General features: G+C 39.3%; 1 protein-coding gene across 1 annotated transcript in view; it reads left to right on the forward strand.

Moving 5' to 3' along the window:
- The first annotated feature begins 299 nt into the window (after positions 1 to 299).
- Positions 300 to 21009, forward strand: part of ppp1r37 (protein phosphatase 1, regulatory subunit 37) — a 44158-nt gene continuing 23448 nt past the window's right edge. Inside the window, exons 1-2 of the mRNA XM_040130433.1 lie at positions 300 to 2197; positions 20464 to 20561. Of these exons, the coding sequence (XP_039986367.1) occupies positions 1453 to 2197; positions 20464 to 20561 (843 nt within the window). The 5' untranslated portion in view covers positions 300 to 1452. The remainder of the gene's footprint in view (positions 2198 to 20463; positions 20562 to 21009) is intronic.

The following is a 21009-nucleotide window of genomic DNA, read 5'->3' on the forward strand; positions in this document are numbered from 1 at the left end:
GAAAACTGTTGTTTTAAAAAGCCACAGGGTGGTTACACTAGATATTGATTTAGTCGTCCCAAAACAATGGATTTCTCTTCCTCCCACTATACGATTCTCCCCATCTACTGAGATTTTCAAGTCAAATTAAAACGCACTTTTACTCTTCAGCTTTTAACTGCGCCCAGCCGATCCAGCTCGGGTATTTCTTTTGAAGCCTCCGTGGGTCTGTGTTGTCTCTGTATGCACCTTTATAGCGATGGTGATGGTAATAATAACGCTGCGTAACACTCTGCAACATTGCGTCTGCTGAACGTACCCCCGGTGGCTAATGACGTGCTGACGTAAGACGTGTGAACAACAAACAGTTGTTGGACTTCAACAAGCTAGCGAATGGCATCGCTAGACAAAAACAGGTTCAACAGACTTCTCCTGGGTACAGAGAGACCTACGAGATTTAAGCGGTCGGAATATCTTTAGAATAATCTCATAACAGTTAGCGCTGTTAGTGCCGGCAAATCTAACTTCGGCACGGTTCCCTAGCGCCAACGTTAGCCACCGAAACATGCCCATTGCTCGGAGTGTGACGCCTGTTTTTTTTCTGGCTGCCGCTGGGCGAAGGTTGTGATGCGAGCCGAGCTGCAGCACGGCAGAGGGTGAGACAAGAGCTACAGCCGCTAATTATTTTTCTCGGCACAGGAGCATGGACTTTGTTGGGGGGAAACAGACAGGCTCACTCAAAGAAGCAGGCATGCGACCGCACACGGGCCTGGATGTCATTGTTGGGCAACAACTTTAGCAAGCTAGCTAACATTAGCTCGCTCAAATTCGTGTAAATGAATCGGTCTGGTGTCGGGCAGTAAGCTCCCTTGGCTAGCGTAATGAAGGCGCCCTGAGTGACTTGTTCATTTCAATTGACTGTCCTGGTCCTCTGAAATACTGCCAGGCAATGTGCTGACGACCAGGGAGCCTTAAGTCGGTTCCCACTTGGAGCAAAAGGACACGGTTTGCAGAAATAATTAAGTATTGGTTGCCTGCCTCGGTGATAGTTGAGCAAAGTTGCCTGGCTTGGCAAATAAATAATTACTGAAACAATATCTATTTCTCACAGGCATCACATGTTTCTTGTATTGATATTTGTGTGAAATTGCACTTTAGCTCGTTTTTAAGCCTGCACCAAAGTCGTCTGGGATTTGGGGATCGTGAAAACTATAATTCAAATCACTATATATCATAGTTTTTGTTGTATATCACAATACAACAAACCAGTCAAGATATAGGTATAATTTCCTGATTGCACTTGAATATAATTTGGTCAATTAAGGACCGGGATAGGTGCACATCTACCTATATTGTTGTGAGACAGAGACCAGAGACAGGCTTATCCGTGTCAGCGGGTTCCTAGTTATTGTTTAACCTAATATCTAGGCTGTCTGGCACTGTTAAAGACTGAGTTTCACTGGAAATGAAAATATGAATATCGAGGAGCAGTGTCTAGATTTGTGCAATGTCAAGACAAAAAGCAACGTGGATGATGATCACAACACTACCAACAACACAGAAGGGGTCACCCCTCGGATCTCTGAACTGATGACAGATAGTAACACAGAAAAGCAAAGCATCGTTTCCACAGAGGCCTCTGAAACGTACCTGATGCCTCAGCTCACTGACAACCTTCAGGCAGCAGAGGAAGATAACCACCAGGTACAAGACACACTGGAAATTGATGAGGTCAATGGAAATAGAAAGAGTAGTGTCCAAGACACCCCTGTGATAGTGAATCCCACTGACTTGATCTTCAATAATGATGAGCAGCACAAGGACGATATTGGGGTGGAGAAAATTAAGGAAGATAAAGACACTGACCCTGATGTTGGTGAAAGGGAGGATGGCGGGGAAATGGATATAGGTGTGGATCTGAGTCTGGACGAGAGTGGGGTGTTGGAGGCGGAATCAACAAACGTCAGATCATTGTTAGACAATACTTTGGACTCCGAGTCCACGTCTCAGGATGTCCCAGCTGGTAGCATGGCAGAAAGCCCATCAGATGCAAGCCAGACGAGCAGCACAGAGGCTCCTGTCACGGAGCAGGCTGGACTGTACCCCTCAGTAGAGGAAGGGGATGATGAACACAAACCAAGTGGCAAAAGGGTCACATTTCCTTCAGATGAGGACATTGTCTCTGGAGCAGTGGAGCCCAAGGACCCCTGGAGACACGGTAATACTTTATGTTTGTTTCAGTATGCCTGTATGTGTGAATGACTTCCTATGACTTTCTAATTATCCACTTGTGTGTTTATTTTCATGGGTCTTTTAACAATATTTTTCTCAAACTCTGTTCAGATTGGCTTTAAAATGTGCCATGTCACGGTCCATATTCCATGTGTAGTCGGATTTTTGAATGGATGTTGACACTGATGCATGAGAGGTGTGTCAATTTGGGGGTCTTTAATGGGAATGTTTTTTTGTGTCTGTCTTCAAAGCTCGTCGTCTCTTGCAAGATGACACTACAGTCTGTTCAGTCCTCACTCGGGCAGCACCTGTACCCCTGCCCCTTTTTCAAACAGAAGTTTAGTTCTTTCTTTAAATAGTCAAAATAAATAACATAATAGCTTAGAGTTATTCCCAACATACAAATGCACCTATATGTCTAAATATAGTCCCAGGCCTCTCCTCTGTGCTGTATCGTGAGTGGATCCTACCACTCCTTGAGGTGTGCCATGTTACCACACTAGGTTCCTGTTTGTTCAGTAACGGAAGCTCATGCAGGATATGCCACTGCCTTTGCGCTGTGGATATAAGGGACCAAATCTTTAAGGTCTCAACAAAATGGGAAAGTTACTTTTTTACCAGGAAAGTTAATCTTCCATGTAATAATATGCATGTATTTTACAATAAATGCCATATATTTAGGATGAAATAAAAGTAATCCCAGTAGGTAAATTTAGTGCTATGGCTGCACAAAAGACCAGACAGTTAAGTAGGCACAGGATACAGTAGAGAAATTATATGCAGTTATATACAAATATATACCGGTTAGAAAGCAGGATACACTACAATATACATGACATTGTATTAAACCAGTGTGCATGAATAGCTTTTTCTGCCAATCCAGATCTAATGACGTAGTAGATAATGTATATTTGGAATTTATTTTTGTACATAGATAAGTATGGATGTTTAATGAATATAGTCAAGCATATTATGCATATAATATCAACAATTTGTCTTTTTTTTTCTATTTTCTCTATTAGATTGGAATTTACACTTATTGCATCATTGTCAGTTCTAGTACAAAAAAAACAATGTTTTTTTTACCACATTATTGTGTATCAGTAAACAAGGTAAAAACTGTAGGAATGTCCCAATTAACTTTTTTTTTTTTTTTTGCTCCCAGCCCTGATCAGTTTTTTTTCTGTTTATTATATTTTTGTTTTAGTTTTTGGAGTCTAGTTCTTCTTATGTAGAGAGATACTGCTTCGGTGTACAGTAGTCTCATGTTTAATGTTTTCTTTTGAAAGAGCTGGGAAGTCATGTGTGATCTGACCATGACTCACACGCTCCTTCATCTGGCATGGACAATCGACATCACTGAATAAACAGTCCTACACTCATAGTGTGAAAACTGGTGTTTGCTCACAGTACTGTGACGGCAGTCGACAACAGTTACAGAGCTCATGGTAATCTGAGAAAATGCCAGATTTGTGTAAATTTAAAGTATACTGTTAGCTGGGCTTTCCCCTCTCAGTGCTTTTGTGACCTATGTAGTTTTAAAGGTAAGCCAGTGAGGGTCCTGTTTGTTTTTGCCTGGTGTATAAATCCAAAAATGTAGGCCAAGCCAAAGCAAGGGTCAGTGGTGCAAACTGTCCAGATGGGGGGAGGGGGAGGAGAAAAAGGCACAAAAGCAGCAAGTTTAATATGCATGAACAATACTGCTTAATTTTCAGCTGAATATAAATTGTTTATTAACACCCCTGCAATTGGTCAGAGAGACACTTATGTTTTCAGCTATTTATCCAAACACATTTAGCTACTTGCACCTGTAAATTATATTCTACCCAGTTTAAATAATTTATATGTTTATAGCATCCATTCCCCTCACTGCGGTTTGCTTTTCCAAATTGTTTCTGTATCGGCCCCTTCACAGTACACATGCCAGGCAGCCATTCTGATAGGACATGAAATATCTTTAGCCACACTCTATGGGGCAAAGTCCAACCCAGTTAGTCAAGAGTTCTGAGCTGTTATGAAATACCCAATGCTGGGAACAGTAAAGAATATTGGTGACTGTAGGGTGAGCTCGGATTATTTATCACAGCTCACTTATCACATAGTTTATTTAAGTTCCAAAGGTCCAGCTGATTGTGCAGTTGATATAGAGGTATACAGTCAGCTGATGGCGGTGAAGTTAATCGCATGATACAGAACATTCTGTTTTTAATGTAGATGACGATAACAATGTGCTAAATTTATCAGAGTATTTTTAGTCCATTTGGCGGTACGAATACAATAATTTGAACTCAATAAACTCAAACTCTCAAACTGTGATAGGATTAGTTGATTTTAATCTGAGTATAGTGATAATGCGATCACACTGGAATAATTTTGTTTATCATCTCAATGTTTTGAATCATTTAATACATGCCTACATCTGGCCTAATTCTCATTATTTATTGAAGTGTGTTTGCCAGGTTCCAGACCTTTGAATGTCCAATTTTTCAACAAATAAGCCTTAGGTTGTGTTTGTTACAGTTTCCCAGGTTGGACAAACAACCAAGCCAATTAGAACTTTGTAGGTGGAATTAAGGGTTGTTATATTACTGTACCAGTACCAGGAAACATGGCCACCAAAATGGCAATATCTGTGGATGAGATTGATAAAGCTAAAGGCTTAGAAAATAAGTTTTATATCAGCATATTTCTTTGATCGACATGGCAAACATTAACTGCCCCTAGCAAACGCGAATGCAGCTTCTTTGTTGACAGAAATGATTTAGACAGTTGTCCTATCCAGCAGGATTTGCTTTTTGAGGGCATTCAGACCGAAAAGCCCCCTTGATTTTGATTTTTCCTTACTTTTACCTGCCATACATTCTAGATCCACTTGATATTGGTTGAATTTCATCCTTACCTGTAGTTCTCAGCTGCATTGGAAATTCCTATTTTTTGTGTTTCAAACTGATGATGATGATGATGAACAAATAAAATACACTTCACTGTATAAAACTCATCTACTCAGCAGTTATACTTAGTACGTATACTATACTACATATCTCTACACATTTCCAGACCATACATGTGAAACAAAGTGACTCAGTGCACCAAAGCACTGAAGTAGTTACTGAATTTTCTACTGTTCAGTATATTATGGACAGATCTAAGCATCAGTGGTAATCTCAAAGTGTCACTGTCTTGAGGACTCAGTCTGCCCCCTAATTACTTAAAATATATCTAATTTTTATCCACCTAATTCAGTTAGTGGCAGTTGAATGGGCAACTGTGGTATTTAAATGTAAATATATATAAAGCTGACAGCACATAGTTAATTGTTAATATGCAGGAAAAATGTATTATCACCCACTTTAGGCAATTGAATAACATACATTTTTTTGGAACTAATGAACCCTAAAAATTACTATATGCCCAAGGTTGATAGATAAATGCTCCTTTTGCAAATCGCTTCTAGTGCCATGTTTTAAAAAAATGTCAAATTACTTTACTAGTCTGTCAATGGTGAAAACCCTAAACATTAGATGATCACCTGGATATCTTTTCCTTAGTCCTCTTTCTGCCGTTTGTCTTTAGGACATGTTCTCACATGGGACCGGCTATCTGAGTGTGTGTCTGTGTCTGTGTCTGTGTCTGTGTGTGTCTGAGTTAAAGTCCGGGAAATGAAATGTATCTGAATCTCCACCCCAAGGCTCCTCATTCTTCTTTAGGGGTGAGCACTGTCCCACAAAAGATCCACAATCCAACCAGACCCTTTATCTGTAGATCTAGTGTCAAGGTCTCTGGGTCCCTGTCTTATGTCATCCGTCAGAGACAAAACAGTGAAGCGCGTCTGAACTCACTGAGCCTGGAGGTTCAACTATGCACAGTATGAGTTACTACTGTATGACCAAATGGAAAAATATATTAGATGGGTATTTATTTTTCATAAAGCAACCTATATTTGGTTTAATTGCTGTCAAGAAATGAGCTTCTGAACAGGAGTTAACTTCATGGAGTCAAGAAAGCTGCCATTTAAAATAAACACCTAGGGTTCAGGAGGGAAAAGGGGAACAACAGTAGCCAGCTGTGGTGTCATTGTCCCATTTCTTCCTTTGTACTCTAGTTTTTCCAAAACTGACGTCATCAAATTTCATGGTATTCGCTTACATACAATGTGTGAGGCCAGAATTAACCGAAAAATATAGACCAGCAGCAGTTCTTTGTAATACTTTAATCAAGAGCTTAATTTTGTCAACATTGTCTTGAACAGCATAAGGGAAGTAGTAAAATACTTGATATCACTTAGTTCTGAGTTAGCTAATATCCTTCCTTGGAACTATATTTTTTTTCTTTCCCCTCTCCCTGTCTAGACTCGGGGGACGCTTTTTCTCTCCCCCCAGGCCTGGGCAAATACTACATCATATCCTGAGATTCCTGAACTTCCCAACATGCCGCGTAGCTTCCCCTCCTCCCCGTTCTTTTCCCCTGGCTAGTCAATTCACTTTAGATGCACTTTAGGCTTAAATCCTCAAAGCATGTGTTTACAAAAGCACTGGACCATACTGCAAGCATGTGCTAAGTCAGTTTTTTCATCAGACTTACCGGATTGTTTTTTGTAAGTCATGATGCAAGATAGTTTTTCACAGCAACCATACTGCAGTTCAGATTATTCCTTCACATCAATGAGGGTTTATCCTGCAAGCGGCCACATTCTTTGGCCTACGTGCAGATCTGTCTCATGTCATCAGACCCAAGGCCCACTTGGCACCAGGTTACTAGAGGCTCTGTGACCCATGAAATGTTATGTGTTGTGGCTGTGGACCAAGTTATCAACTGATAACTAAAGTTTTCAGTGTAGAGGATTGACGAAGGCTTTGAAAACCTAGGAGTTAGTTCAGTTTGCACTAGAGGAACACCAGTACTTGATTTCGGGTCCAATAAGGCCAGGGGAGTGGAAATTTTCAAACAAAGTATTTATGAGTTTATCTGACCAAATCATAGCGTATTTGATCTACTATGATTGTTGACAGTGTTTCATATCATCTGACATACCTGTCTTTTACTGTTAGGTGTACAAGAATACTTTTTTGTCTTATTGGGAACAACATGACTGTAAATATTTGAGCGTTAAATCAGCCGAGTTAACATCATCAAATGTCGGCTTATAATGGCAGTCATATAGGTGTCTGTAAGTCTAATGCAAGTAAAAATGTATTGATCATTTTGCACTGTTAGGAATTTTGTCAGTGTTATTTGTGTGATACTGATTTTAGAGTCTTTTGCATTATGGTTTCTTAAAATAAATGGAATTATAGGAAAGTTTAGATGCAGAGGTATTAAGTCATGAAGAATATTTTATCAAGCCTCACTTCAGTTTGAGTTACTAAATTTAATATCCTTGAAGTGTGTACTCAACTGAGCAGCTGATGTATAACACCATTAATAAATGATCAGTATAGGGCTGCAACTAACGATTATTTTCTTTATCGATTGATCTGCAGATTACTTTCTCAGTTAGTTTAATCGTTAGTTGTCCTGTCTATAAATATTGGAAAAAACTGAAAAATGTCCATCAGTTTTCCGGAATCCCAGGTGACCTCTACAGATGTCTTGTTTGTCTAACCAACAGTCATAAAACCCAAAGATGTTCAATTCACAGCGATATAAAAATGAGGAAAGCAGCAAATTACATTTGCTTACATTAAGGAGGCTCAAACAGGCAAATGCTGTTTGCTTTGCTTGAAAAATGACTCAAATAATTAATCAGTTATCAAAATAGTTGCAGATTAATTTTCTAACAATCGATTAATGAACTAATTGTTTCAGCCTGAGGTCAGGCTAAAACTTGATTGGGAGGTCTCTTTTCTCTGTCACTAGACATCTACTGAACTGTCAAAAAGCTAATCTGCAACGTATTGTAAACAGTGGAATCTGCTAGATGACCTATGTAACGACGACACCCTTTCTAAGGTGGCATTTTTTTGCGTCAGGGAATTTTTTTTTTCAGTCAGCAATTCATTTTGGTGTCATATATCTGTGATACGATAATACCTGCCGATAATATCAGACCTCTGGGCTACTTTGTATATTCATCTATTATGCATTTTTGCCTGTCTGTAATACACATGCACCTTTGTTTGTCTTGTAAATTTGAGAAAGAAAGTGTGCATCTGTTGGTGCTGGTTTTGTGATGAACCCTGCACTCTAACCTTGTCTCTGTCTGCACCTAAATCATGGTTATTTTTTACCAACAACGCTGGGGATTGTAATTAGTAGAATAGCCATAGAACATACCAGTCAATGAAATTTACCAGCTATTTATCATCCTGTCCCGATGTCTGTATAGGACTTTCTGTCCACGTCAAAAAGGACTTCCTTGCTCCCCCCCTCCATAGCTGCTCTTGTCACTGCTGAGGACGCTGTAAGTGACAAATACTGCCTACACTCTCTACACATTACACAAAATGCCCCCTTATTTAAAAATAGAGCATACAACTGTCATTCGCTCATAATGTCTCTCACCATCTGGTCCGGCAACTTTCTCTCTCTCAGACATGGGCTTGGTTTTATGTTGGTGATCATCATTTCAAGTGGCTGCTCTGTTTTTTGTTCTTTCTTGAGTTTCATCATAGTTCGTCATACCGAGAGAGGCTGTTGTTGATGCAAAGTTAAACTATCTTGCACCACTAAAGGCATGAAGTCAACATAGACATGTTGCGATATTATATATTGTCAAGTTATAATTGCTGTGTCTGCAGTTATATGAAAATAAACCTAGAATACTGGAGGTCTATGCTGGGCATGCAGTGATGTGAAATTTGAGGCCTGGTATTGTGTGGGATGTGTGTGTTTTGTAGGAAGCCTGGGGGTTGCAGGTTTTCCACACTGGCAACAGCCGTGGCCAGAGGCATTATGTTTTCGGGTTGTCCGTATGTACGCCTCGTTGTCATGAATGCAATATCTCAAGCAATTCCTTGAGGGAATTTCTTCAAATTTGGCTCAAATGTTCAATTGGACTCAAGGATGAGCTGATTAGAATTTGGTGGTCAAAGGTCAAGGTCACTGTGATCTCACAAAACGCATTTTTTTGGGCCGCAACCCCAGTATTCATACACTAATTATGACAACATTTCACACAAATGTCTACCTCAGTCATTTCTACTTCAGTCTATCTTGAGTGCTGTCTGTCTGTTAATTATTCGTCTTTACACAGCTACTCGTTTCTTGAGCCACACCATTAGATGCCATCAAATTTACTTGGTTTACTTTCAATCCTCTGCCCTCATGCAGATCTGTGTTGGTAGGTTATGTACATGGGTTTAGGTGATAGTTAAAACCTTTGGGCTCATCTTTTTCATAGCAGCTCCCCTCTAAAATCCAGACTTTTATCTCTTCTGTGTGTTTACCTACTTCCACCGTCTTGTCATTCAGACTGGTAAAAGCACACAGGAGCAGTAGCACCAACCCCGCCACTCTGCCCCACCTCTGATGAGCCAGGCAGCCAGCTGTCATGTGTGAATGAGGCTGCTGTCACCATGCAGAGCACAGCAGTGTGAAATGGAAGGGAACGGGACAAGAGACTGGGAGAGGGGGGCTATTTTGAACACTAGCACTTGCATGTTAAGTAGGAGCTGGCAGCATTTCTCTGTTCCAGCCCCAACATACTCAAGCCCATCTCTGGAAGTTTGCCTAAAGGCTTGGCTAGTTATTTCATACACCTCTGTTGACACCTCAGAATATAAGTGATTTCATGTTTTTCACTTTAGATTACATCCACACTAAGACAGCTAAATTTGAATATGCTGTTTACTTGTGAAAACAAAATGCAGCAACATTAGCTTTTGCAGATTGTTTTTGCAGAGATCTTTATCCACAGTGAAACACCCCAACATTAAAATGACTAAATCTCTTCTCCGCCCACTTTTCAGTTAGCAAATAACAAAACAGCATCACAGCCAACATCTCGAAAGGAATGGGATAGACAGCACAGCTGACTGAATCATTATTCATGATCAGGACGTCATCTGACAAAATAACCATAAATACAGGTTAATGACAACAGCTGTGTGTATCATCAGCTATATCAGTAAGAGATGACAGAAAGGTATCTTCTTAACTTTGCTGCCACACAGACCCAGTCTGTGAGTAGGATACACACACAGCTGGTTTCTCTGCCGAGTGACAGCCCATTACACCTCTGTTCACCGTCCTGCTCTCTGGGCTCACCTATACTATGTTTTAATAAGCTGAATAAACCAATAAACGCTACTTGTTAACCTTCAGTCATTTTTAACTTGCTGCTGGACTGCAGTGATAAGAGAAAATACTTGTTTTATGATTGCAACATAAAATCAACACAAAACCACGTTAATAGTAACAGCTCTGCTGTGTATTTGGCTATAGTGGCATTTGAAAGGAACGATGAAAGTTAGAGGCAACTTAAGATAGTTTTAGCTTTACTTGCATGCAGCCCCTGACCCTCACTGGCCTGGTTTGGATCAGTGTTTTGCAAGAGTTCCATTTACCCCGTACAGTCTCAAACACCAAGCCGGCATTTTCATATTTACACACTCTGGAGGACGTTTTTGAAAAGCTTGACTTTGGAGAGAGACACACGCTGTTTGATGGAGGGCTGAAACAGAGACGGAAAAATGCATTTAGAGATTTAATCAGCTTAATGTTGACATACTCTGAAATTCTCTAACAACAAGAAAACAACTACACCTCTTCTATATCCTCAATTGTGCCTCCTCCTGCACTCTGTAATTACCTGTGCTGAGTTTAAATACTGCCTAACTTATGATATAGATGTAATTTTTCATTCAAAATGAGCGCTCAGAGTGTTTCAGAAGTGACAGAAAGTTGGCTTCGTTACTGATACACACCCACTGGTTTGTTTCTGGGCAGACTTAGGTCATTGTTTTCCTAAAATTCAATTTTTGAAACAAAGCTAAGACAAGCAGTCTGTGTTTGAAGATTCATCCACTTTGGAGACCATGTTCAAAAAGCACAGGCACAGTGTAAATGGAAAGCCCAGAGAGAAAAAGATGCATTATCAAATTTAACCGATATACCGTGACTGCACTCTTAGTGAATGACTGCAGTATGTGGTTTCTGTCTGCACTAAATGTTCTCAATACTTGGTCTTATGAAACATTTTTGAAACCCTGTAGAAGATGAATTGAGCTGATAATAAATGTCAAACTAATAAATAAACATAATGTGAAATTTTACATATGCAAGATTTTTATCTGACAGCAACATTATGCAAGCAGTACAATACCTAACTGACAGTGCAAGCCATCTTCAGACTTGCCTGGTTTTAGTCAAGTGGGGCAGCAAATCACCTAAGGACTGTTGAAGATGTTGGCATACATCTGAAACAGTGGATTCAATTCTAAGCAGCACTAGTTGGACACCTGGCCTCGATGTGTTGTCAAGTGCTCTGTATCCAATCTTCTCTGTCAGAACACCTTTTTTGAACTGCTAGCTGGAAGAAATTTCCTCTTGAAGCATGTAACCTGTCAACACTGGTTTCTTGGCTGTTACCTTTCATTACAGAAATTTTAGCTTAATAAATTATATCTGAATGATCAGTTCAAGGTGGCTATCACTTTCCGCAGACTTCATGCTTTCAATTATGGAAGCAATTAACTCCTATCAGCATTCTAATCCTTCAAAAGGATTGGTCATCGGTTGTTGTTGGGTAGCATTGGCTGCTACAAATTGTCCGAGTATAAGGTAAGCCAATGCCTGGTAAGTCAGTCAGCAAGCTGCCTACCCCTCTAATGCAGTTTTTGCACTACTGTCCTTTCTCTTAGGGTGTCGTTATGTCACTAAACTTTTTTGAAAACCCACCTGTCTGTGCAGTTACAGATGTGTGCAGATGGTAGGTCAGGTGTTTATCTACAGGAGCTTGACTGAGGCTGGTACCGTCTTCACCACATTCCCAGTCTCTGCCAAAGTTTTTCTTAAGCTTTTGACATGCAATGCATGCCGTATCACTCTTGACTAATGAAATCACTATGTGCAGACTAGTCAAACAGAAGACATTCAAGATATTATGAAAGTCGAACATTTTCAGTGGAATCCTCTCTCTGTGCCAGGTCTCTGTCGTCTGTCTTTCTCTGCAAATAGTCGCCTCTTCCTCTGCACACATGCAAACACTTGTCTTTGCTTGTTTCCCTCTTGTTGTTGGAGTGAGCGGAGAAAGTACAGTGCCTGCAGACTGTGTTTGCACGTTGTTTCTTGCCAGCTAGACAAAGAATAAGACTGAGTAATGAAGGTACAAAGATGGCAAGGCTGAGGAAGATAAACAGAGATGCACAGAAATTGGGTCAGACTTCACTTGAATGCCTTCTCAAGGATTCAAATAACCTTACTCTATACTTATCCTTGATTCAGTGCAGTAACAGCAACTCTGAAATGACTGTTTGTTATACAAATGTGGAGCAAGAGCTGGCAGAAATTGATTTTGTTCCAAGATGATGGCTGTCTACATTTATTCAGCACCTTCTTATGACAGTTGCTCCTAGGAAGGTAAGGTGCTAGTTTATTTTTCAGCACCTTGAAAGTTAAGAATTATATGTGTATACAGGCCCTAAAAGTTTGGTTTCAACATCAAGTGCTTTTGAAGTGATCCAGGGCCCTTACATGGTTCTTTTAGATGTTTTTCAAAAAGTCTGAAAAGAGTGGAAAACTCTTTTCAGAAATTCTGAGGAAGGGAGGTGTCAGCATTGCCCACTTTATATTTCCAAAACTAACAATCTGATGGTCTTGCTGTTTCCGCAACAATTGTCCAGGTGTGAATAGATGGGGAAAAAAATGGGCAGAGCTTCAAGTCTTCCAAAAAAAACCCTGTCTTGACAATACTCACAGTGCTACTTCCACTCCATGGTTTGAATTAAACAATTATACACACTTTATAAAATGCTGTATTTTGTGTGCATCCCTTACATGCATGTTTAATTTCCCTAGCCTGTTTATTGATCTCTTTGACCAACAAATACCCATGCTTTATCATGCAACAAATACGTTACATAGCTAGCTGCTCTGAAAAAAGTGGAAACAATGCAGTGATACATTAAAATTCCTGACTTTATATCTGATATAAGAGCCAATCATGGAGAATATAACGGTTTAGCAAGCATTCATACACCAATCCACACATCTGTCCCAGTAAGACTAGCACAAACTTGAGTCTGGCACTAAAGCCCACGCTCACACTGTGGGCGCTCTGGTTCGATGTGTTCTGACCTTTCGCAGGCGGTGGTAGAGGCTTTGACTGCTACAATGTTATGATGTTGTGCAGCTACAAAAGAGAAGTCTTTTACCTGCTTCATTTAATATTAAAACATTATTTTTAATGAGTTGTCATACTTACATGATAAGAAGCTCATTAGGCAACATTAATTAAAAACCAAAAATGAACAACACAATGCTACATTTATTTGATGAGTTGATATGAGGAACTGGCAGCATTTAATTAGGTAGCATTATTGAAAGTAATTGAAAACTTTATTGAAATAAGTTCACTGCTTTGGTTTTATGCTCGTCAAGTATGTATGTTTTCATTAAACAAATTCACATAATTTGGGAAACAAAGAATCTCAGAAATGGGATGGAAGCTTGTGAACTTAAGGCATGGCTGTATTTTTTTGGCAAAAAACTATGTAGGAATTTAATGGATTTCTGGTGGCTTGTTGGTTGTATTTCATTTAATCTGAATATGTTTCAAATCCTCAAGACAGGGTTTTCCTTGCTTAGAGTGATAAGTGTGTTGGTACATCAACTGTGACCTACTGAACTTTTTGTATGTTGTATACAAGGAAATTAGTTTATGCTTTAAAATATGCCCCACTGCCTATAGGATGTACTCATCCTGACTAGTACTGGGTAAGGCAACATCTTTAAAACAATGGGATTTCAATGTGATATACAAAAAGGCATTAAAAAGGCATTAAAAAAACATTTAAAAGATGACATGGAAAATAAATTACAGTAGGATAAAATGAAATCAGATAAATGTACAAAAGAATAATAGATCAGGAATAAATGTTATGTTTAGTTATAGTGAAGGTACAATAACATGTTTTTTACAGGGTAGTGATGTAAAGGCCAGGTTATGCTCGAAAAAATGGTCTCTACGATGTGTTGACCAACCATGTGATACGGCAAAAGTGTTTATACCTGATCTGAATGGCCACAGGTGAAGGCAGAGTGAAATCCTGCCTTCAAAGAGAGGAGGGGTGACGTGGTATCATTTAAAAGCATTCATAGTATTCGTTCAATTGCTCACATAAAAAAGTGACAAATAGTTGTCAAGATTGAAAAAAGAAAGCTAGAGAGAGAAGTTCAGATCCCATCTCCTTTGTCATCTCCGCACAGCTGGCTAATCACCGCCAGTTACTGCTCTGAAATGTGCCTGCCATTGTTGCGATAAAATGACGTGTTAATTTTTCACTGAAAACCTTGACCTCACTTTGTGCTTCATAGCTCCAAGACATACTGTAACCTAACTGTAAAAAAAAAAAAAAAGCTCTCTTTAGAAAGCTTTTACCTAATGTAAATACAGCTCTCTGCTCTGAAAATATGTGCCTGTACTTGTTGCAGCTCTGCCAGTTGTTCATCTTGAGTAATTGATTTATAATTTATGGCAGGTACACCTCCCTCGTTGCCTGCAGTTTTTCCTTGCCCCAAGATACCAATCCAACTGGCTGTGCACTGTAGCATAAATGCAACTAAGCCAGAACTTGTTGGCGTTATAGCTGAAACAGACACAGTTTAGTGAAGAACTTGTTAAAGGTAAATCTGGTTTTGTAATACATTTGTTATATTGATGCTGCACTAGACTATTAGACAAGCATACACCATCAAAATATGTTATGCTGAATAGATTTCCAGCTCTTATGTTGTACTGAGACTATCTAGATTTGGTTGCATCGATTTCCTATTGACTACCTTTAACTCCACCTGACTCATGAGCTGAAGTATATGAGGGTTAGAAAAAAAAAAGATTTGAAAGTTTAAGAGTTGGTGTGCGATAGTCTTCAGCTTAATTCACTTGTCAACAGTAAACATTTTTGAATAATTTCAGTATTGTATGATTTGATCGTGTTAGTTAAGTGATTTTCTTGCTTAACAATAGCCCGCCGTTGATCATATTGTTCAAAATGTTTACTCCACCAAAGGGTAAATCTGCACCAGCAGGATAGTGGTCAAAAACTCATCCTCATTGGTAACCATAAAGTCCATAGTGCTTAATTTACCATCAATTTGCTGTTTTTTTTTTTTTTTTTTTGTATTTTTGTTTGTTTGTTTTTTTGTTTGTTTGTTTTTTTTTTCAATTTTGTTCACAAGATCAGCGATGGCAGCAGCAGTGATTTAGTGTGTGTTGCTGCACACTGGATGGTGGCCAACAACTATAACAAGAAGAAAAGGCGTATGCTGCTAGTTTGTGTCATTAAACAGTTTCACTGAATCAGAGCAGAGATGGCCAAGATCCCTCCCTCTTTTATCTCTGTCTCTTTTCATGTGTTCTCCATGCCAAAAATCTCAACCCAGGATGTTTTTAAAGCAGTGGCCCTGCCCTTTTTGATTTTTGATTTTATTTTATTTTTTCCTTGAGTACAACATGAAGACCTGGTTTTGTCTATTGAAGGGCAAACTAAGGATGGTGCAGTGCAACAATGGAAATGTATTGCCTGACAGCTTAACTTATTTATGTTTATGAAATTATATTGGACACCTTGTTGTGCGTGACAAGTGTGAGGAGATGCAGCTGAATTCTGACCACCCTGGGCTGACTGACTTCTCAGGTCTTGGGTGTGTATGACCCTCCTAAGCTGTCTCTCAGCGGAAGAGGTGGCTTTAGTGTTTTTTTTTTTTTTTTTTTTTTACACAGTCAGTGTAAGCTTACCTTTTTTTTTTTTTTTTTTTTTTTTTTGACTGCGTATCATCAGCTCTCTATTTCCCCGTAACCTGGTTTTCAAAGATGTTGTTTGGAGCAAGTGTTTGCCCTCCCTCACTCCTTCTCCTGTGTACCTCCTCATCACCACTCCCTTCATGCATGTACCAGCAGCACTGGAGGGAGTGTAATAAAACAAAGACAAACCAAGCAGAAATGCAGCTGTGGCTCAGCTCTTAATGATCCTGCAGCCCTGAAGCTCACATCTCGGGCCTCTCTTAAACACAGAGCATTTGACTCCTAAGGAGCTCTCTATTACTGGTTTCCTTTCCTTTTTTTGTCTTTTTTTTTCACTATTCATTAGTTTCACATTGTCATATTTTTTTGCTGAATGTTCAGCCTAAGCTTCCATACACTGCTTTCTTTTGAGCACAGTCGTTATAGATTATTTTTCTTTAAAACAAATTGACTTATCTTCTTTTATTCCATTTGCAACTCGCTCACCTCCCCTTCTCTTTATCTAATTATTGTGTGAAGATACTGTGAAGTAAGCATGGGACCCCCTAGCCCCAACCCCACCTTCCCTCAGGAAGTGTTTACACGCTTACACACACAAACACTGAACAGTGTTCACTGAACGTAAACAATGTACTGTACAATTTTACAAGATTGAACTCTCTTACATATGAGGAAGCAGAGGCATTTAGGTTTAAATTTACAAATGTAAAGTGGCCTTAATTGGGTCAAATAGAAAAACATACCTTAGCAAAATATACTGGTTAAGCATGGCACATTATTTCCAGAAAATCATTTGTAATTATTTAACTGCACTAGACGCCAATGAAGCCTTGGAAGTTTCATGAATGATGGAGAGCCTCACTTGAAACCACCGCAGCAAATTATTAACATGCTTTTTTAATTAAGGGACTACTTTGCATCATCAATATAGAGCAAAGGGAAAGATAAGACAATAAAAAAAAGAAGTTGCTTTCTAGTATGAGAGTTGACATATAGTATGTGACTGGCAGTGTCACCTCTTTGCTTGACCAAAGTCTCTGCAGAGGCCAGATTGTAATGTGTTGCTGTGCTGGTGTTTCAACACCTAAAAATGTCCGTCTGTGTGTCTTCTGCAACTAACAATTATTTACATTATTGATTAACTGATTAACCGTTCGGTCTATAAAATATCAGAGAAAATTAAAAGATTCCAATTATAATTTCCCAGAGCACAAAGTTGCATCATCAAATGTCTTGTTTTGTCTGACCAGAAATATTTAATTTACTATAATGTAATACCAAGAAAATCAGCAAATACTCACATTTGCAAACCTGGAGCAATTGGAGGAATCAAATGTTTAATACTTTTGTTTTAAAACGTCTTAAATGATTAATCAATTACCAAAGTAGTTGCTGATTCTTTTTTTTTTTTTATCATCTGGGTGGGATATTAGTGTGACTGAAGTGAAGACTTGAAGGTAATGAAAGACTATCATCGTACAAACATGGAATCTGTTCTGTTTTTAATAGCAGTGTTGTGCTGCATGCGGTTGCTGGCTACATTGTACAGCAGTAATTAGAGTGAAGAAATTTGTTACGCACATGGGCTGGACAGGAATGAAGCTCCCATCCAACACCACAACGACCCAGGGTTCAATTCCCAGGAGCAAAACCACTGGCTTGGTCAAAATTGGCTGTGTTTGCGGGTTTAAAGCCAGACGAGGGTTCTCATCCTCGTTGCTGCACCAGTGATTCATTCTAGTTCGGGCTCCTGCACCGCGGAGGATAGAACTGGGTGAGGGTGAGGTAGCATAAACATCCAACATGGTGCTGGCAGGAAGGAGCGTTTCACAGAGGTTGCACAAAGTTAGCAGCAATGAGGATCACAGCACAAAGGGGAAAGGACATTCATAACTGGTAGAAATATAGACCCAAAAAAGATAGGATTATAAGAAAATGTTTGAATATATCTGTACACATAATAATGATCTGTCCTCTTGTATTTTATACTATCACCTGAAGTTATTAAAAAACTTTTCTTTAACCCACCAAGCGTTTCAATCTCACAATGAGTGAAATTGTGCTTCTTCCTTTTAAAGGTATTTATATGTAAACACTTGATTAATGGTGAGTGTAGGAACATTTATTGCTATCTGTATGAGGTTTGTGTATTGCCTAAAGTTGCTTGTGCACAGTTTCCCAATGACTCAGATTTATTAAAATATTTCTGCTTTTGTGCATTCAGCGTTTTAGTGATTTCAGCATATCCTCATGGAACCAACATTTTTTGTGTGCGTGTGTGCGCTCGCGTGCGCATGCGTGCATAAACATACAGTATGTACCAGGAAACTGCTACAGGATCAAATACCAGACTGGTTTCCATTCTGGTGGTTGTTTTGTCTTGGTGTGAAAACAAGTGAAAGATATGTTGGGTCTATAATCATTGTATTCATGTTGCACTTACTTATTCTTTCATTTAGTTTCACACACATTCACACATGCACACATCATTACTTCAGTCACCGCGGTATTGGCCTCTAGTAGTAATTTTCCACCCTAGTCTGACATTGGTGAGTTTCATTGAAACTGTGAATAACACAGTCGGTCAGACATGCATAACTGTTCATGCAGGTTTTGAACTGCCTGTTTGTCCCAACAGTGGGTTTATTCATTCAGACCTGTGCTTTTAAAATTATATAGACATACAGATTCAACCAAATCCAAAATCTGCACGGTGTTGGTGCTGCTACACTCCAGGCCAGCATGTCCTATAACTCAGTGTTCTTAGCAGGTTGCCATGTGACTATTTCAGAAGAGGCTTCTCAGAATCTGTTCAGTAAATGATGTTTACCCCCCAGGGCAATACTGAAACTATTTATGAATAAATAGTTTTGTACTGCTGATTAGTCCAGTGCGGTCTTTCGCTACATTGTACAGGTGGATGAGTGGTGAACTTGAGAACACGAGTTAAACTGATGTGGGACACCTCGAAAAATTCTCACCTTGGTGAGAGAAATCAAAATGCTGACTGCAGCACATAGTCAGATACACACATTCCAGACGCATGTGTTAGTAGGGTACTGTTAGCTCTGTAGCTGCATAGGTTGGGCTCTTTCTGTAGCAGCATACACAGCTTACTCTGAATGCATTTATCTGTCTATGTATACAACTATACATAGGGTCTAAAATAAGTACAAAATGCGAGTAGAACATATATCATCTTATTTGCGTCAATGTAATCTCACATCCTAACCTTTCTGAATTCTGAATTTCTGCATACATGCACAATTTTTCCTTCGATGTTTCTGTCATTATCTTTCTCTGTCTTTCTCTGTTTGAGTGCCTCACTTCATCTCTCAGCAGAGTGTCTCAGCCAGAACATTTTGGTTTGAATGTTGCCCAGTCACCTGACTGGAGTTAGCCCCTGCAACAGTCTGGGATGGCAGCGCCGGCTGACCCACACACACATCAAGAACAATACCTCCTTTTTGCTGACTTAAGTAGAGGAGCCCTTTAAGGGGTTATAATTTCTGATCCTCTCTGTCAGTAGAGTGCTCCCCAAGGCAGAAACAAAAACAGGTCACATAAAAAGAGACCGCTTTCCAAGTTTGTTCCAGTCTTAGTCTTTGCTACGTTGATAATTTACTGAGCCACACTGCAGGATCGGCATCAGGGCACATTCAGTCATGTTTCAAAGGTTTAGCTGTGTAAAACTGTGTAAAATTTCAAATGTTTTATCTGTTTGCGTTGCAAACGGTGGCTGTCAGAACCACTGGACTTTTTTGCATTACTTTGTCTGGCACAGCAGCTTCATAAGCAAGTGACCTGCACATTAACTGCAGAGCTTACAAAATTAATAGCCATCACTTAACCTAATGAAATGACAACGTACACCAGCAAGTGATGTCACCACAGCTACTTCGGATGAAAGGATTTTACATTTGTTTAGCCTCATATTCCAACTTCAACCACTTTTAAAGTAGACATTTGAACTTAAATGTTGCTGGAGATCAAGAGAGCATATCTAAATCCAATCCAATCCTTCCAGACATACAAAATATTATAGGAAACCATCAAAGGAAAAGCTGCCAAGCATGCTTAAACTGTAGCACATAGTTAAATTCGATTGCGAGCTTTAATGTATGTAAGTGTGCACTGTATTATGTAGAAATAAAAATGAATATAATACAAATATAATAAAGAGAGAGTATCAACAAATATGACACACTATTAAAACGTGGAGAAAAAACATGATTGGGACATACTTGGTGCTTTTTTCCACTCAGTCTGATTTGATGTCTAACAGATGAACTCAAAGAAACAAAGCAATAAAAGCAATCCTAACCTTTTTAATCTTCTGTGTTTTGCAGCTCAGAATGTGACAGTGGAAGAGATCCTCTCATCCTACAAACAAGCATGTCAGAAACTCAACTGTAAACCTATACCCAAAGTGCTCAAACAGATACAGGTAAGACCCAACTTAACACAAACATAACACAGCCAGCCTAATACTAACAACATAGTTTCCTTAGATTTCTGTCCTTTTTTCTCTCGTGCATAGTTTTAAGTTTTTTTTTTTAACTCTAATGGTCTGTTGTTGGGAAAGTAAACATTAATTTCAGACCACTGATGAAATGCTGAGAACAAGGTCAGAGAAAAGGTGATGAATAAGAAGGCCTGTTTTAACTTAAAATTATGTTATTTGCCACCTCTTGTGGAACGTCATAATCCCCAGCCGGCTCCACTCCTGCTTTTTTTTCCCACTTTTGCCCTCTAATTTGATGTGGCCGGTTCCCCTTTACTGCAGACCTTGTCACTACAGTAACTGCTGTCATGAAGCTGCCAGAGGCTGCTTTGTGATGGCAGAAGATTCAGTAGCAGTATTTCCCATACATAGGCTCTATTTGGGTAGCCCA

The sequence above is a fragment of the Xiphias gladius genome, chromosome 7, assembly GCF_016859285.1.
Source record: "Xiphias gladius isolate SHS-SW01 ecotype Sanya breed wild chromosome 7, ASM1685928v1, whole genome shotgun sequence".
NCBI lineage: Eukaryota > Metazoa > Chordata > Actinopteri > Istiophoriformes > Xiphiidae > Xiphias > Xiphias gladius.